At 38.3% G+C, this 17,152-nt stretch overlaps 1 protein-coding gene across 1 annotated transcript in view; it reads right to left on the bottom strand.

Annotated features, from left to right (window-relative positions):
• Positions 1-17,152, bottom strand: part of glra2 (glycine receptor, alpha 2) — a 51,125-nt gene that overhangs the window by 33,723 nt on the left and 250 nt on the right. Inside the window, exons 2-3 of the mRNA XM_088352193.1 lie at positions 16,855-16,976; positions 2,456-2,523 (exon numbers count right to left, since the gene is read on the bottom strand). Of these exons, the coding sequence (XP_088208319.1) occupies positions 2,456-2,523; positions 16,855-16,976 (190 nt within the window). The remainder of the gene's footprint in view (positions 1-2,455; positions 2,524-16,854; positions 16,977-17,152) is intronic.

Raw genomic sequence — 17,152 nt, forward strand, 5'->3', positions numbered from 1 at the left:
TCTATTTACACAAAATTTCTGCCTTGAATTTGTACAAACAATGAGTGGTCATTTGTAAAACACCCCACAAAATTTGGTGTTATATGATTCAAATAGTGAATTGGTCCGTTTTTCATCCCACTTTTTTATGCCAAAAAAATAACAATGTGAAGATTGAAAATGATTAGTAAATGTTGCTCATTTCAAGAATAATTTATCTTGTTTTGTGACGTTTTAAATATTTAAAAAAAAAAAAGTAAAACAATCCTTTTAAAAATGAGCGTACTCAAATGGAATAGAATTTTGCTCATTTTACAAAATATTGTCTTCTAAGATTAATAAATAAAATAATTGAAAAGTTTGCTTAAAACATAATTAAACATAGAAGGATAAACATCAATATTCTATTATTCTCTATCCAATTCTATTCTATTTTTTAATCTATGTACTTTTTTTGTTTGCGCACACCCTCGTCTTCAGTTTTAATACAAAAATTTTGACTTTGAATACAATTTGACTCTCTTTATAAAGTTAAAATGTTATTTTCTTCAAATGGACAGTGTGTAATATTTGACCACTAGATGTCACTGTATTGTGTCATACAATCAAAAACGAGTGATAAAAAGCACAAAGAAGAATACAAACTTCCGTGATCTCAAAATGACCAAACCTAAATGGAAGAAAACCTTTACATCCTATAACTTTTTAAAAAAATCATGTTTACATTATGTTAATACATTTGTGCTTATTATTTAAGACAACCTTTTATTAAAAATGATCTTCGTAACCATGTGGTGCTAACTTTTAGAAACTCTCTTTAAAGGGACCTTGTTGCATCTGCAACATGTTGTCTGTCACTCCTGTCAATTTGGCACTAGAAATCCGATTTAAAATACCAAACCTTAGTCCTGCATGCCTCCTAGCCAATTTACATCCGGAATTACATTGGAATTAAAAATGGAGGATGTAGTGTTCAAAACAAGCCAAAATATATATTTTTTTCTTTTTAAAAAAAAACAATAACCATTTTGATTACTGTAGAATTTGATCAAGTGCAAGGTAAATGGCTGCTCTTTTCATATTTTTTGTTCTGTTTTTAGGGCACATCTCAATAGATTTTGTATTAATTTTTTAAAGTTAAATGAGTACACATAAGTATCTGTACAGGGTGTTCCAAATGTCTTGGGCACATTTTAAGTCCCCATATCTCCTTGAACTATGAATGGTAATAAGCTAAATGTTGTGCAATTGTAAAGCTAATTGCATGAATTTTTTTTGTAAAGCTATATATATTTTTGTTATTTCTTTTAAGACCCATTACAGGCATTCACTCAACCAGAAAAGGCGTTTGGTTCATTTGAATTTGCAAAAATGGACTCATGGACTGTTATTCAACATGCATTTAGCAGAAAATTTGGAAATGAACGAAAAAGAGGCTCCATTGTGAGATTGCAAGGTAAATTCATAATAGATGGAAAAATACCCAGCTAAAAAAACGGAAAGCCCCTCAAATTCAGAGGATGTGATTGAACTAGTTTAAACTGTATTCCAGTGGAGCCTCTGTAAATCGATAAGAAGAGCCAGTGGGGACCTCAACAACTGTTTGGCGTGTCTTGAGCTGACGACTGCACATGGCAGCTTAGAAGCTAGAGTCAGTCTAACAGTTGAAGTGCACTGAAACAATTTCACAGTTACCTTTGCATTGCGATACAACAAAGGATGGAAGATGATGGATTTGACAGCCAAGCTTTAACAAGCATAACACTTGCATATGGGTTACTGAGGACCCACATGAATTTCTTGAGACATTGCCCAAAGGTGACTGTGTTTCTTGCAATGTCAAAGAAAGCTGTCTTCTTTAGAGAGTATCACTCAATGTTGAGACCTTAACTGGTTAATGGATAAATTGAGTGAGAAAGAGTCTGGTGACTTTATTTTCCATCAGGATGGGGTGCCACTACACTGGAGCCCCAGGGTTAGACAGTTTCTTAACATAACACTTCCAGACAGATTAGACAGTCTGGGCAGAATGATCACGATCTCATATTCTGGCCACCCATATCTCCACATAACATAGCATGTGATTTTTTCTTGTGGGGATTTATGAAAGGATTGATCTATGTGCCCCATGGTTCAAGAGAAGTGGTTGAGCTGAAGGGATGTAAAACCGAAGCTGTTGCAACCATTTTTAATGAAATGCTTGGACACGTTTGGTAAGAATTTGACTATCGGCTCGCTGTGTGTCGTGCGACTAATGGTGCTCACATTGAACATCTTTGAGCAGTCCATGTATAAATTTATATTACAAGCTTTCTAAATTTGCCAAATGTGTTCCATATCCCTTATAGTTTTCGAGATGTTCAATGTCAAAATATTCCCTAAACTTTTGGAACACCCTGTATTTTGTGATAGAATGATTGAAAAATACATTAAAAAAGTGATGAATTCAATCCTTCTATGCGCCCTCTCAACTCACCATTGTAGTTTCAGCTATAGAACCGAAGCTGTTGATAAATATGTTGCAGGTAACGTTAACGGGCGGACCTGCAGGTTGAGGGACAGATAACACATTCACTCACACTTGTGCACAGCAGAGCAACCACAATGCCGGCGAACTCACCATGGTGGTCTCCGTGACCGATCCGAAGCTGTTGATAAAAATATTGCATGTAACGTTTATGGAATGACAATGACACACTCGCCTTCAACACATTAATTAAGTCGTAATGATGAACAAAAAAGATGAGTGCAGTTGTTTTGGCCTTCTGGCTGGGACAGTCTGATGAGACCTGTCAACATTTTTGCCTCAGTGAAGAAAGCTATTGACAGATGGTTGATTTAAGACTGCTTAGAGCAAAGTTAATATATCATAAATGTCTGAAAGTGTTTGATCAGAACTCCACGATGGAACGTTAGCACTGTTTTTTTTTTTTCAAGCCTGGCATGGCAGCCAACAGGTGCTTGACACTGGTGGAGCCTTGTAGTGGTGTACCAAAGCTTCGCAAAAACGGTGAGTAGGATATATTCTAGACATTATTGAGCTTGAATATAGAGATAAACATTTAGATCGATTTTCTAAAGTTTGTTTGGATGTGTATGCTAAGGAAAGATAACACCATTGCATTTGATGACATCAACAAACCCTAACAGTACTGACAGACAGAGCAGTAGCTTTAAATAATGGCAGCACAAGAATACACCATAAGTACAAGAGCCATAGAGGCCAGAATCTACCAGAGTCGACCAGACCCGAGATGCAGACTGTGCACAGATGCCCCTGAAACAGTCAAGCACATCGTGGCAGGGTGTAAGATGATAGCTGGATCAGTGTACAAAGAGAGGCACAACCTAGTAGCTGGGGTGGTATACAGGAACATCTGTAACCAGTATGGCAGAGAAGTACCCAATTCCCGGTAGGCCATACCACAGAAGGTCGCTGAGGACACCTGGGCCAAGATCCTGTAGGACTTTAGCTTCCAGACATACATGCAGATACTGGCTAACCAACCAGACATAGTGGTGGATGAGAAAGGGCAGGGTAGTGATAATATCTGTGGCAATCCAGCTGACGCCAACATCAGGAAAGAGGAAGATGAGAAACTGTAAAGTAGATAGATAGATAGATAGACAGATAGATAGATAGATAGATAGATAGATAGATAGATAGATAGATAGATAGATAGATAGATAGATAGATAGATAGATAGATAGATAGATAGATAGATAGATAGATAGATAGATAGATAGATAGATAGATAGATAGATAGATAGATAGATAGATAGATAGATAGATAGATAGATAGATAGATAGATAGATAGATAGATAGATAGATACTTTATTCATCCCCGTAGGGAAATTCACACTTCCAACAGTCTACCCCGTTGTTTATTAACAGATGAACATGATGCCCTAGGGGTGCTTGTAGCGGAGTGGATGACGTCACGCCAGTCCAAAAGTTCGACATCCCTGCGGCAGATGGAAAACTTTTCTTTGTGAAAATCCAGGGATACACCACCTCGTGTTAGCAAGTCCGCCTCTTCTCCGATTCCCCCCGGCTTTCGTGTCTCTGTTTAGCGGCGTTGAAGCCGGATTGCTCCGGTTAGCTCCGGGTGGCTACACGTTAGCGTCCGGAATGCTAAACGTGAGCCACGTTTCCGCAAAACCCAGCAACTGCGCTCCCTGTGCGCTTCGATGTTTTCCACCAGCACTCGATGATCTTATTTGGTCGTGAGTTCGCATTTACCATGATTACGGATGGTACCGAAGACTTATAACGCCGCTAGCCGCTTCGCTAGCTCCGGCTCTTCTTCCACGATAGGCCCCTTCATCACGCCGGCACGAGAATTCTTCAGGGCAAGGAGTTCAAATTCCTTGAATACACGCATTTTTTGTGCGCTAAAACCCATGTCCATAGGATAGAAGTAATCCATAGTGTAGTTGTCAAAACGGGAAGAAAAAACACCGAAGATAGGAGCAGACAATAAAACAATAGGGCAGCTGCTGGAAAAGGCAGCCGCTCGTGGCAGCGCCGCTTTGAAAGAGTACCAAGGATTGAAAGAGCAGCTGGAACAGATGTGGAAGGTCAAGGCCAAACATGATCTCCGTAGTTTTTAGTGGTTGACTGATTCTACTTAACCCTATTTCCAATAGTAAACATGGTAATAACAGTAATAACATGATAAGTTGTATTTTAGAAATGGATATCAAACTGAGTGCCCTTTTGCGCTAACTAGTTACAAAAAGTAGCTCTCAGCCTGAAAAAGATTGGAAAGCCCCGATTTAGATGTAGTTGCAGGTAATACAGAAACTCTGTTCAATACAATCACAAAAAAGTCTTAAAGAGATAGGGTGTATTATTTAACCACTACATTACTTTAATGAATGCAGTATTTTTTTCCTCTAGGAAGGGCCATTTAATGCACACTATCTCTTTACAGAGGATCTGATTAGACTGTGTCCCAGTTTTCCCAATGTTGTGGTCGTGGAATGAACGTGCTATGATGGACATATTTTAATGTGCAAAATTGCTCATTAAAAATGCAAGGACTCTGAATGTCCTCATTTTTTCCATGAAACCCAAATTAAATGTGCAGTCATTTGACATGACTTCCCCCTCGCTAAGCTAGTTTTAGAGTCTCCAATCGGATCACTTTCTAGTACGGCCCAGATGAGTTCCCTCACCAGTGTTTCTGAATAGCAAGTACTTTTTTTGGTAACAAGTACGGTGACGCGTATTTCGTAACTCAACTGCCATTACATTATGGTGCGTTACTCTACTAGCTTTGAAAAGCAGATCATGATTCATAATACCGTCTTTTTTTATGTCTCCTCCAACGCTCATGAAGTAATATACAACCCCTCGAACTGCCGGCAACACGACGCATGTACGTATCCACAAAATACAACTAAATGGGACAATTACAGTGGTGCCGGCTCAAAAAACGTATTATGAGGTGTTATTTCTCCAAAATTATATTCTTCCTCCCATTTATTTTAGCCATATTTACAACTATGAAATAAAATACTGAAATTAGGTGGGGAGTTTATATGGTCGTATCTGGTTTTGTGTCACCAGTAGCGAATGGTAGGCAGCGCATGGTGAGCAGATGTGCCTCATACAGAAACAACAAAATCAATGGGGAAAAAAAGTTCAGTATTTATGGTAAAAGAGTGCTGAATACTTGATACTTTTATTTGTAGAAGAAAACTTGGTAGTCGTAAGTGGAGAAAGCGATCTTCGAGTGGTTTGAAGCCAAGAGACAAATGGATATTGAATTAGAGGGAAGATCTCAAGCCAGAGCCCGACCAGAAATTTAGGTCAGCCCTAAAATGTCGATCATTACGTTCAGGTTCGGGCCGGGCTTATTTAAAAAAAATGATCAACCTGTCATTGTTCTTTGTTTCTTTTTCTTTGTGGAAGATCTGCGCGATGGAAGCAGCGCAGCACGTGTTGACGCTGGCCGCGTCAGAATCAGACTCAGAGAAGCAGGCTCGTGCAGGGGGGCGGAGTCAAACGAAATTATCCCTCCCCCTGAGTCCTTACAGAGAAAATAAGAAATTTAAGGTTTGCTTTGGGCTCGGTCCCCCAAATCAATACAAAAGGTTGGTTTCGGGTTGGGCCAGGCTTTGATACCCGCAGGGCAGGTTAGTCGGACTGGACTTTTTTAGGCCTGATCTTAACTCTATAGTATATGGAGTGAGTTGGCAAAGTGTTCGTTTGCAAACTCTCAAGATTTATTATGTGGCTGATTTTAGGGAGTTTTAGGGGCTAAGCTTCAATGTATACAGTGGTAACTCTTTATACAACCACTTCCAAACACATTCATTTTACTTGCTACAAAAAGCTTGCTCGCTAAAATAAAAGGAAAATCCAGTTTACAAGCAGTCCCGTATAAAAATTGTTAACACACGCAGTCCTTCGTTAAGGCGACTGCCTCTGGGGTAGGTGCTCATAATTAACAAGCATTTTATTTTGCTAATATAATTCTATTTATCTTTTCACTGATTTTTTTATGTTGAATTAGTATTTAAATATATTTTAGCGATCAGGGAACTGATTTTTATACATACCCGAGGTTTTGGGTTCACTTTGATGCTTTTGGGAGTTCAGGAACAGGCCATTTAGTTTTTAATGCTTTCATATCAAGGAAATGTGCTCGTTGCTCGAGGGATTTGAGATAGGAGCATGATCTTGGAACGAATATAGCTTGTATGAAGAGGTCTAACTGAAGGCGGTAATTGGTAACGTTCAAAGTAACGCACTACTTTTGGGGGTCAGTAATCTGGAGGGAATGCAATTACCTTTTAAATTAAGTAACTAGTAATAAAAACATTTTTTTTTCCACTAACGCGCTCAACGCTGCTCCTCACCCGGGGCGCTCTAATTCAAAAGCTTGTGAAAGGCGTAAAAAGCGAAGTGAAGTCGTCAGCCTTCTCCGTTGCCCTTTTCCCCGTGCTTTCCCCATCAATACTGCATCGGACGCTGTATTAATATTTGCCCCCGCTTTGTTGTCGGCTGACTAAGACTTAACGGGCCAGGCAGGAGAATAAAAGCGGCGGGCAACAAAGTCAGCAAAAGGAAATCTAGGTCATCCTTCAGCAATGCAACTCGCTCGTCAAGGTGTGACAAGCCGAGAGCGGAAATGGCTTCCTACTAAAAAGGTGTGTTTTGAATTCCACAGCAAACTTGGGTAAACACAAGGAAAAATAATGATCCCCCACCCTATTTGACAGTTGTATTACAGAGCCTAGCGAAAGTATTGCCTAAGAACATTTTGTAATATTGCCACATTTCAGGCCCCAACCTTGAAGCTAAAATACTACAGATATTTGCCAAGAATCAACAACAGGTGTGACAAAGGTCTGTGAAAGGAGTCATTGGAAAACAGACAGCATTATGAAGACCAACAAACCAACAGGGCAGGTCCAGGATAAAGTTCTAATGGTTCGAAGCAGGAATCGGACACTAGAAGATTTTGCAACATTTACACATCTCTCTGTGCGAACAATAGTATCAAAATGGAGAAAACATAAAATCATTGCACACCTTCCAAGACCTTTGTGCAATGCCTACTTTGCAATATTTTATTTGTGAGACCAATATACAATTAATGATGAATATAAACAAATAAATAATAATAAATACTCTTCTTTCAATGATTGTGTCTCACATGTTGTTGATTCTTGGAAATGGTTTTAAGTTTTTTTATCTATAAGTTAGAAGCCTAAAATATGGCAATATTTCACCAAGTTCTGTAGGGGAAAATGCTTTTGAAAGGCACTGTACTGAATAAATTAATAAAAATAATCTTTTTTTTTTTTGAATAATATTGTTTCGATGAATTAATTCCCTAATAATGGAGTATTGTAAAAAAACTGTAATAAAAAGAAAGAACTTACCTTAGAAGTTGCCCTATGATGACGATATAATCATAAATAAACAATTTAACAAACAACTACGCCGCAAGGATGGAATATGTAATGTGTTTGTACCTTTAAGGAGTGTGGCCTATTGATTAATATAGTAACTTTTATTGATTTGAGTTTAGGACCAACTGTTGCTAGTTTTCACTTTGTTATATGTGTGTTTGATCGTTTATTTTAGTCTGAAATTCCATCGCAAGAAAATTAATTGACCTGGCAACAAGTTGTGAATTGACATAAACATAAAAATTATATACATTTAGGAAGGAGGAACATTACTTACAAAAGGTTGCAAATATGGTTGAAAATATACAAAAGTTCTAGAATACTTTAGTAGGAATATTTTACATGAATAGAAGATATCCTTTTTTTAGAGTAAAAAATAGCCATGAAAGAGAGTACAAATATAGTGGAGATATAACATAAATAAAACAAATTAAAAGTAATACTAATGAACGTTACATAAAAGTACCCTATTTTTGTGTTATTATATATACATATATATATATATATATATATATATATATATATATATATATATATATATATATATATATATATATATATATACAAAATTTTGGATTTTGACATTTGCCAATTTAATTTTAAAAAATTAAAACTTAACATCACTCACTCGCAGAATACCCACTTGTAATGTTTTCATTACAATAATATTACATTTTTCAACAAATAAAATCATCATCATCAATCATCTTTACCTTTATGTGAGGTTTACATGTGTTAAGTCATGGTATATGTATTTTGAATTTTTGGGGAAAATATTAATTGATCAAAATCGTTGAATAACTTAAGTGTCACAATTGTTCCCCACCCATTTTTCGTTTGTTTGTACTAAGCCTTTGTGTAATCTAAACTAATTTAAAAACATGTTATTTATAAGTTCCTAAAAAGCTGAACAATTTCTTGTGAAAATTTACAACGTTGTACTTTAGGCCTTGAAAAAGAAGAACCTCCAATAAATACAAACAAAATCGATAATCGTCAGCTGGGGCCTCTAATGCCCTCTGGCGGCCAAATAGGGTACTAAAGTTCCCATTTACCAATCACTCCAAGCAGCCGTATCTGATCTTCAATTGGCCCGGCAAAGCAAGGCAATTTTGCTTGTACATTAACCCCTCGCTTTGGTTATTGCTAGTTAACTGCTTCGCGGATTCTGAATGTATTTGCCACTGTTGTTGAAATCAAAGTATCGTGCGTTGTTTTCTGCAGCACACAGTAGACAGAAAATGCTATCATGGGGGCAGGTATTGGGTGGGTGTGACAGCCTGTGTGCGCGACGGAGATAGTCTGGTGTATGCGGGGCAGGCGCACAAGTCAATGTGGCCACCAAAACAAGCTGCGATAACCGATGGATTACTGCTCTAACTAATGGTATCGTAATTGAGTATGTAAAAAAAAAAGTGCTCCTCTCCACTCAACTCCTTGCAGTTGTATTTGACTCCAATTAAAACTAAAGGAAGACCCTTTAAAAACAACAACAACAACATCTGGAGTCATCCCTGTCCGCCAGAGGCATCCGAATGTTGCTGGTGACAGATGCTGTTTGCGTCTCTGCAGCATCCCAGCACCAAAAGACGGTAAACCCGCAGAACTGCCACGAGGGCACCATCTATCACTCGGACCTGTCAAAGTGACACCACTTGCTTGCACCCTCCTCACCCTCCTGCCGGTCATCAAGACCTCCCTGTGAAGGCGATGGTATTTACACCCCTCCTCCCGTTTGATTAAATGCATTAGTGTGATATGAAAATGGGATGTTTTAAAAGAAAACATGCATTGGAGTGAAAACTTAAGCCACTTCATTAGGGTACTGTACATTTGAAGGAATACGTTGATTGACACTTTGTTTTTTCGAGCTTGGATTTTTGTCTCTCTTTCTGGAAAAGGTCCTGCATTGTTTGTAGCACAAACTATGATTCAAAAGCATTTATGATTAATATGTTAACAGTTTGTGCGTAAAAAGTTTAATCATCTACTTTGTGAGATAATTTGCAAAATGAGCTGATGTCTCCATAGGCTTTGTGGTCAAGCGAGTCATTTGATCGAGGTTGGTTGGACTGATGTGCCTTTTCTATGTATCATATTAGGATAATGTACTTATTTGTTACTGAAGTTGTAAAATCACATATTTAGATTGTTTCATCTTTTATATATATCTCATAAAACGTTTCTGAAAAGATTTCATTATCATGTTTATTAGAACATCAGCGAAGAAACATCGCTTTGACACAACGAAAAGAAGCATGTAAACAATGGCTTACTAGAAAGATATCCTCTGGTCTGATGAGACAAAGATAATTTTTTTTGTGGTGTGAAGCATGTTTGGCGGCAACCAGGTGAGGAGTACAAACATGTTTGTGTTGTGCCTAAAGTCAAGCATGGTGTTGAGAATGTCATGGTTTGGGGCTTCCTGAGTGCAACTCGAATTAGGGAGTTAAATTTAATTAAGAAAAACACAAACACAAGGATGTACTGGGAAACACTGGAGCAGAGAATGATCCCCTACCTCCAGCAACTGGGTCGCAGGGCAATGTTAAAGCCTGTCAATGACCCCAAATACACTTCTAAGAAGTCAAAGGCTACTGTAAAGGGGCTATGAGTAGAGGGGATGTATTGGCCAAGCATTTTTTCAGATCCAAGTTTAACAAAACATCTTTGGGGAATCCTCAAGCGTAAGGTGGAGAAGCACGAGATATCCCAGCACAGTCATGTTGTCATGAGGAGTGGAGGAGCATTCCAGTGGCAATTGGTGAGGCTCTGGTGAAATCCATGGCCAGGAGGATTAAAGCATTTCTGCATAATCACGGTGGCCACACAATATATTGAACTTCAGGAACTTTTACTGAAGAGTGTACTTACTAGTTACCAGGGGTTTAGCTACTAATGGCTATATTTTGAGTTTTTCGAGGTGAAAAAAATTTACACCTCTGTAAGTTTTTTCAAGACTACCTTCCATTGTGTCAAAGTGAGTTTTTTTTCAGTGTTGTTTAATTAAACATTTATGTATATATATATTTTCTGCCGAGTCATGCATTATTGGTTTTGGTGGAATTTGTAAATGAAAAAGATTTGAATATAATCTCATAATGTCCATTATCTAATTTAAGTGATAAAATGTTGTATCTGAGACAGTTAGTTGTCTATACATCCAAATATACCCGTACTTCACTCACTTTTGGTGAATGTAGCTTTGGCCAGGAGGATTTGATGTCATCATGTAGTTACCAAAATCATCAGGTGTTTTGACCCAGAACTACAACACCCTTTCATTGGTGGTAAGGCAGTGGTGGCATAATAACTGCCCATCTCCCCCTCCTGGTTTCCTTTTTGTAATGGTGGTTGATAGCTTTTGTCCTTCTCGGGCAAATTTGATCGATGGTATCGTATTCCCATGTTGTTGCCATTTCTTTCATCGCACTTGCTCCAAGGTATAAGCAAGGGTCTTGAGCACCTTATTGTGGCGCCACCTGTTTCTTCCTTGGGTGAGAACTACTTTACACCATGACAGAATGTCCGCCATGGTGCCTTTTTTGCCAAAGAACTTGCAAAATGGACTCTCTCCCTCAAACCCCATCTGTGCCAGTTCCATGGTGTCGGCAATGTGTCATAATCCGATTTTAACAGCAAAGAGATGCGGATTGGTTCCTATTGCCATGTGATCTTTTTTCTTGAGGAGGTCCCATCTGGTTCATGCTCCCTGGGACGCGAGTTCCACTGCTTTCGCCCTCCAGCCTTCCTCTTCTAGGCTTTTTACACCGTCCTGGATTATGGCTCTTTGGTCCTTGGTTCCAGCCTTCGTCCATTGCTGGGTGTGGGAAGTCCCAAGGCCCTGTCGTTCTGTGCATGGTGTTCCGATGATGTCACGGAGCTTCAGTATACTTTTAGTTTGTGCAACACTGGTACCATCTGTCCACTTGCGTCCTGATCTTGTGAGGATGCCTGCATGTCTAACTTGTTTGTCACGGGAGTCTCTGTGTGTCATTTTGACTCTGCACTTCGCTGCTTTGAATTCTTCCACCGACAATACTATCACTAACTTTGTCTGGGGCTGAGGTGTGTGACAAATCTGTCTAAATATTGGACTCTGCTATGAGGCAACGAAAATGACAGAGGAAGTTTAAGCTGGCACGATCAGCCTACTGATGTTTAACTTGGGAGGGACTCCCAACCATTTCTGAGGTACTTGATTATCTTCTTCTCCACTCCTTCTACGCTTGTCATACACAGCTATCAGCCACATGAGTCTTGGCAGCAACCCATGCTGATACAGCCATGGCTTGAATTTCCCTCTGAACCCTGATTTTTCAAACCTCCTCAGCCACTTCGCCATCTGCTTTTGGGTTTTGGTGACGCTGTTCCTGTCAGTAAGCAAATCATCAAATCATTTTGAAAGGTATCTGATTAGATTGTCCTGTATTGATGGAATAATTTCTTCTTGTACCTGCTGCTTATTCGCCTTTGTCAATTTACCTTCTATGATCACCATTGCCCTGGATTTCTTTGGCTTAAACTTCATTCTGGCCCAGGTTGCCAATTGGTCCAGGACTGTTAGCACCCACCTCGCAGCCACCTGGGTTGTGGTTGTTACCATGAGATAATCCATGTAACCTATTATAGAGGTTTGTCGTATTCCCGATTCCATTGTTGGGTCTTGAGCTTTCTGCCCAGCAGCTGTTATCAAGAGGTTCATGCCTATGATAAGGAGAATGTGGGAGATTGTACATCCAGTTATCCTTTTTCGAGGGATTGCCACTTTGTTGTTAAATGGGCTGTTTTTTATCGTAGCTTGATTCTGGCAAAGTAACTGGTGATTATCCCCTTGATGTGCTGAGGGATCAGCTAATTATCTAGTGCTGCATGGATGAGGGCGTGAGGGATTGATCCATAGGTGTTGGCCTCCCGAATCAGCAGACTCAAAACTCCTGCATGTTCCAGACATTCAGAGAAGCGTGGGATCCTCCCTTTTTGGATGGTGGTGTCGGTGAACCCGTTTTCTGTCGTGTAAGCGGTTATCCTCTTGGTCAGTATCGAAAAGAATATTTTCCCTCCCACATTTAAAGGTGAGATCGTCCTAAACTTTTCTATGGTTGAGGAGTTCTCTTTATCACATCTTGGACTTTCTTCCAGGATGGTTTGCTGATGTTGAGCTCCTTTTCCGGGTGAAGCGATGCTGTCAATGTTGCGGTTTCAAAAACGCCTTCAATACTTCTCTATGGCTGGTTAGCCATCCAGGTTTTGTTTCAACCAGCAGTGTTCTGGTGAATTGGAAGTTGTCTTTGGTGAACTTAGCTCTTTTGTTCTCCCTATCCCTCCTTCTCTTTCGAATGCCTTTTGATATTCAGGGTCAGCAGAGACTCTCCCAAAGTTGATTTGTCAGATCCTTGATGCCGTCCCTTCCGTTAGCCGGCGCTCGTTTGAACAATTTATTGAGCGTTTTAATTTCTCCCCTCAGGCAATGGATTTCCCTCTCGCTTCTGTTGGTTGGTATACAGTCTTGATGTTAACCTTCATTTCCTCTGTTCCAAAACGCTCCCTTGCCAGGTTGTATTGTTGTGAGAGTATTGACTCCTGCTCAGCTTTTCCTGCTAGTGTGGCTTCTAGCATTTGGTCAAGTTTCAGTTGATACCACTCCTTGATTTCACCCATCTTGGGCCACTTAATCTGTTCCCTTGCAGGGTGGTGGTCTATGGGGAGGCACTGGGTGGGTCCCTCCTGAGGTTTGGAGGTGACACAGGCACAAAGAGATCTCCAGTACTGTGGGATGCTTCTTGGGTGGAGCTCCTGTGTCTCACCAGACGCTACTACTGTACGCTGTGAACACTCCTTTCTACTGAGGGGATGAATAAAGTATCTATCTATCTATCTATCTATCTATCTATCTATCTATCTATCTATCTATCTATCTATCTATCTATCTATCTATCTATCTATCTATCTATCTATCTATCTATCTATCTATCTATCTATCTATCTATCTATCTATCTATCTATCTATCTATCTATCCATCTATCCATCCATCCATCCATCCATCCATCTATCCATCTATCCATCCATCTATCTATCTATCTATCTATCTATCTATCTATCTATCTATCTATCTATCTATCTATCTATCTATCTATCTATCTATCTATCTATCTATCTATCTATCTATCTATCTATCTATCTATCTATCTATCTATCTATCTATCTATCTATCTATCTATCTATCTATCTATCTATCTATCTATCTATCTATCCATCCATCCATCCATCCATCCATCTATCTATCTATCTATCTATCTATCTATCTATCTATCTATCTATCTATCTATCTATCTATCTATCTATCTATCTATCTATCTATCTATCTATCTATCTATCTATCTATCTATCTATCTATCTATCTATCTATCTTTCTATCTATCTATCTATCTATCTATCTATCTATCTATCTATCTATCTATCTATCTATCTATCTATCTATCTATCTATCTATCTGGTCTATATATAATCATTTAAAATTAATTATTCTTGATTTCATTGATTCCATCTTATTCAATGATGTACCAAAAGGTCAGATGCTGTCAATATCAGTGAAATCTCATAAATTGTGTCCATTTACAATTAATATATTCACTGCAGTTATATGACCCTCAAAACAATGTTCCTGTGGGAAGTTATTCTTTTTTTGCTTAATGTGCAATTGTCAAATCTGTTGTTTTGTTTTTTGTGACATCCACATGCAAGAAATAAGCGGATACTTTGGCCCCACTGTGGATTGGACAGCTCAAAGTGGCAAGTGAGAGCTCCATAAAACATTGTTGTCATTAATATGAAGACACAAAGCAAAAGTAATGGAGAAATCTCAAATAAGTTGGTCTTATTTTCCTGATAAGGTCGTGTTGAAGCCACGCCCTTTTTTAGATTAGGATTAAACCTTGTCCAAGTATTACTGCTCCTTTTGAATCAAAGCATCAATAGATAATTCGTCATTATGATAAAATGTCCACATAATTAAAAAAAATAATGTATAGCTTGACTTGCTGTTAGTTTACTAATACTATCACTAAATCTGTTGTTTGGGGCTGAGTTTTGCGCCAAATCAGAAACATTGCTCCAAATATTGCACTCTGCCATGAGGCAACAAAATTGCCTGCCTCACTCTGCATCTGCAGACGCTCAGAACAGTAATATGTTACATACTAATTGTATGAATCATATTAAAAATATTTTTTATACACTTTGAGAAGGAAATTTTAAAAATTGAGAGCATGATTCAATTTATTTTTTATTTAATATTTCCATGATGACAGGTGAGGCACAGCTTTACGTCACTAAAATTATAATTTTCATAACATAATGTGAAACGTTTTTGTGGGAGTTATAACTGCCATAAAGACCAAAACCTTCTTAATTAAGATTTAACTTAGACATCAAAACGACAAACATATATGCTCAAATATAAAAGCTGTACTGCTGTTAAAATATCCTAAATAACGGTGATGATAATGTGGTAATATTGACAAATTGCAGTTTTTCATTTTTCGTCCCTCATGTATTTATGTTGCATACCATAATTCTGCAAATCTTAAAAAGCACTGGAAAATAATAATAAAAACTATCAACTACCGGAAAAAAGTGAGAATAACTCGCTATTTGCTTTGGCATTTTTAACTTTTATACTGTCACATAAATAATAGGTCAGAATTTTATTTTTGTTTTCTTTGTCTCTAAAATTAGCGGCAGTTAACTCGTAGATAATTATACTATGAAACTATGAACCAGGGCACCAGATAGCCCCCTAAGACCTCTTGAGTCGCTCGAGGACTGGTTCTGAAAATATATAATGGGTCATTGTGATTTTCTTGCATGGTGTTTAGTGGTTGACTGAGTCAGTTATAATCTCCAATAATGACAACCTAATAATGACAACAATGTGACATATTTTTAGGACAGAAATTTGAAAGTGCACCTTATAATCGAGAGAACCTTATTTACAGGAAAATAAGGTGAGTGAAATTGGAAATGCATAGTTACAATTAAATGATATGGTTTCTGTTCTGCCTTTGACAAACTTATCGAGTGTTCTTCAAGTGCCCTCTTGTGGTTAACATGTTAATTTGTTCTTGCTAAAATTAATTTTGGTGGTGAAACCAGATAATGATTTATGTTCTATGAATGATTTTTATTTTCATTTTATTTTTCTGTGATACAGGGCAGAGATATTAACATTATAAAAGACTCTCCTACTCCGGCCACCACCTCTTTGACTTGTTGACCTCTGGTAGACAGTATCGGTCCCTCAAAACAAGGACAAACAGGCTCAGAGACAGCATTTCAAAACTGTGGAAATATATCTTGTGACTTATTTTGTTTTTTTCTGATTTTGTTGCTGCTAAATGTTATTGCACGGAAATTGTGAAAACATATACCTTACGACCTATTTTGGGGATTATGTTGCCGCAAAATGATATTGCACTCCTCCCACTATTGTTGCAACAAATGTGTCTTAACATTGCACTGTTATTATAACTTAGGCCAGTCTCTAAACAGTATGTTGTAAATATGTTTTGCCTATTTATCCTGACAGTCTTCAATTTTTATTTTTCTCTTCAAAGACTTTTTCACATGTTTACCCTGGAGTGTCATCTCTAATCACATTGCATACAACGTTTTCAATGACAAAAAAAGACAAATTCAATTCAATTTTAATTCAGCCTTATTCAATTCAATTTAGCAGTGTCCAAACAACCTTAAGAACATTGAATTCTGAGATGGCTCAAATTGGTGTACCTAATGAAGTGGCCAGTGAGTGTCCCCGATTATTTGATAACAAGTCTTTTTCGCTATCTTCGAGATTTGATCAATCAACCAATCAATTGGTGATCAGTTGTAAGATTTGATTTATTTGTGTTTTGTTTTATTTGAACGGAAGATGAAGGCAAACCTTTAAAATTCGGTCGTATTCGCGCGTCGTAGCCTGACGTCCGCCCCATGAGGGAATCCAGAAAGTCTGATGGAGACAGGTTAGAGGAGGATCGGGGGTCGTGCTCCTTGGTGTCTGCAATCCTAGAAAAATCAAACATAAAAAAAACGCACCGGAACAGGTAGCAGTCAAAAAGCAAGGCAGGTGTATCCTTCTAAGCGGGTGGGTCGCGCGTTAAAGCGCATTACGCACGGTGTTATTTCTTGGGAACGCCACGTTTTGTTTCGAAGTGAAATTATTGACGGGCTAAAATCATAAA

The sequence above is a fragment of the Urocampus carinirostris genome, chromosome 14 (genome assembly GCF_059441175.1).
Source record: "Urocampus carinirostris isolate Australia breed hairy pipefish chromosome 14, RoL_Ucar_1.0, whole genome shotgun sequence".
NCBI lineage: Eukaryota > Metazoa > Chordata > Actinopteri > Syngnathiformes > Syngnathidae > Urocampus > Urocampus carinirostris.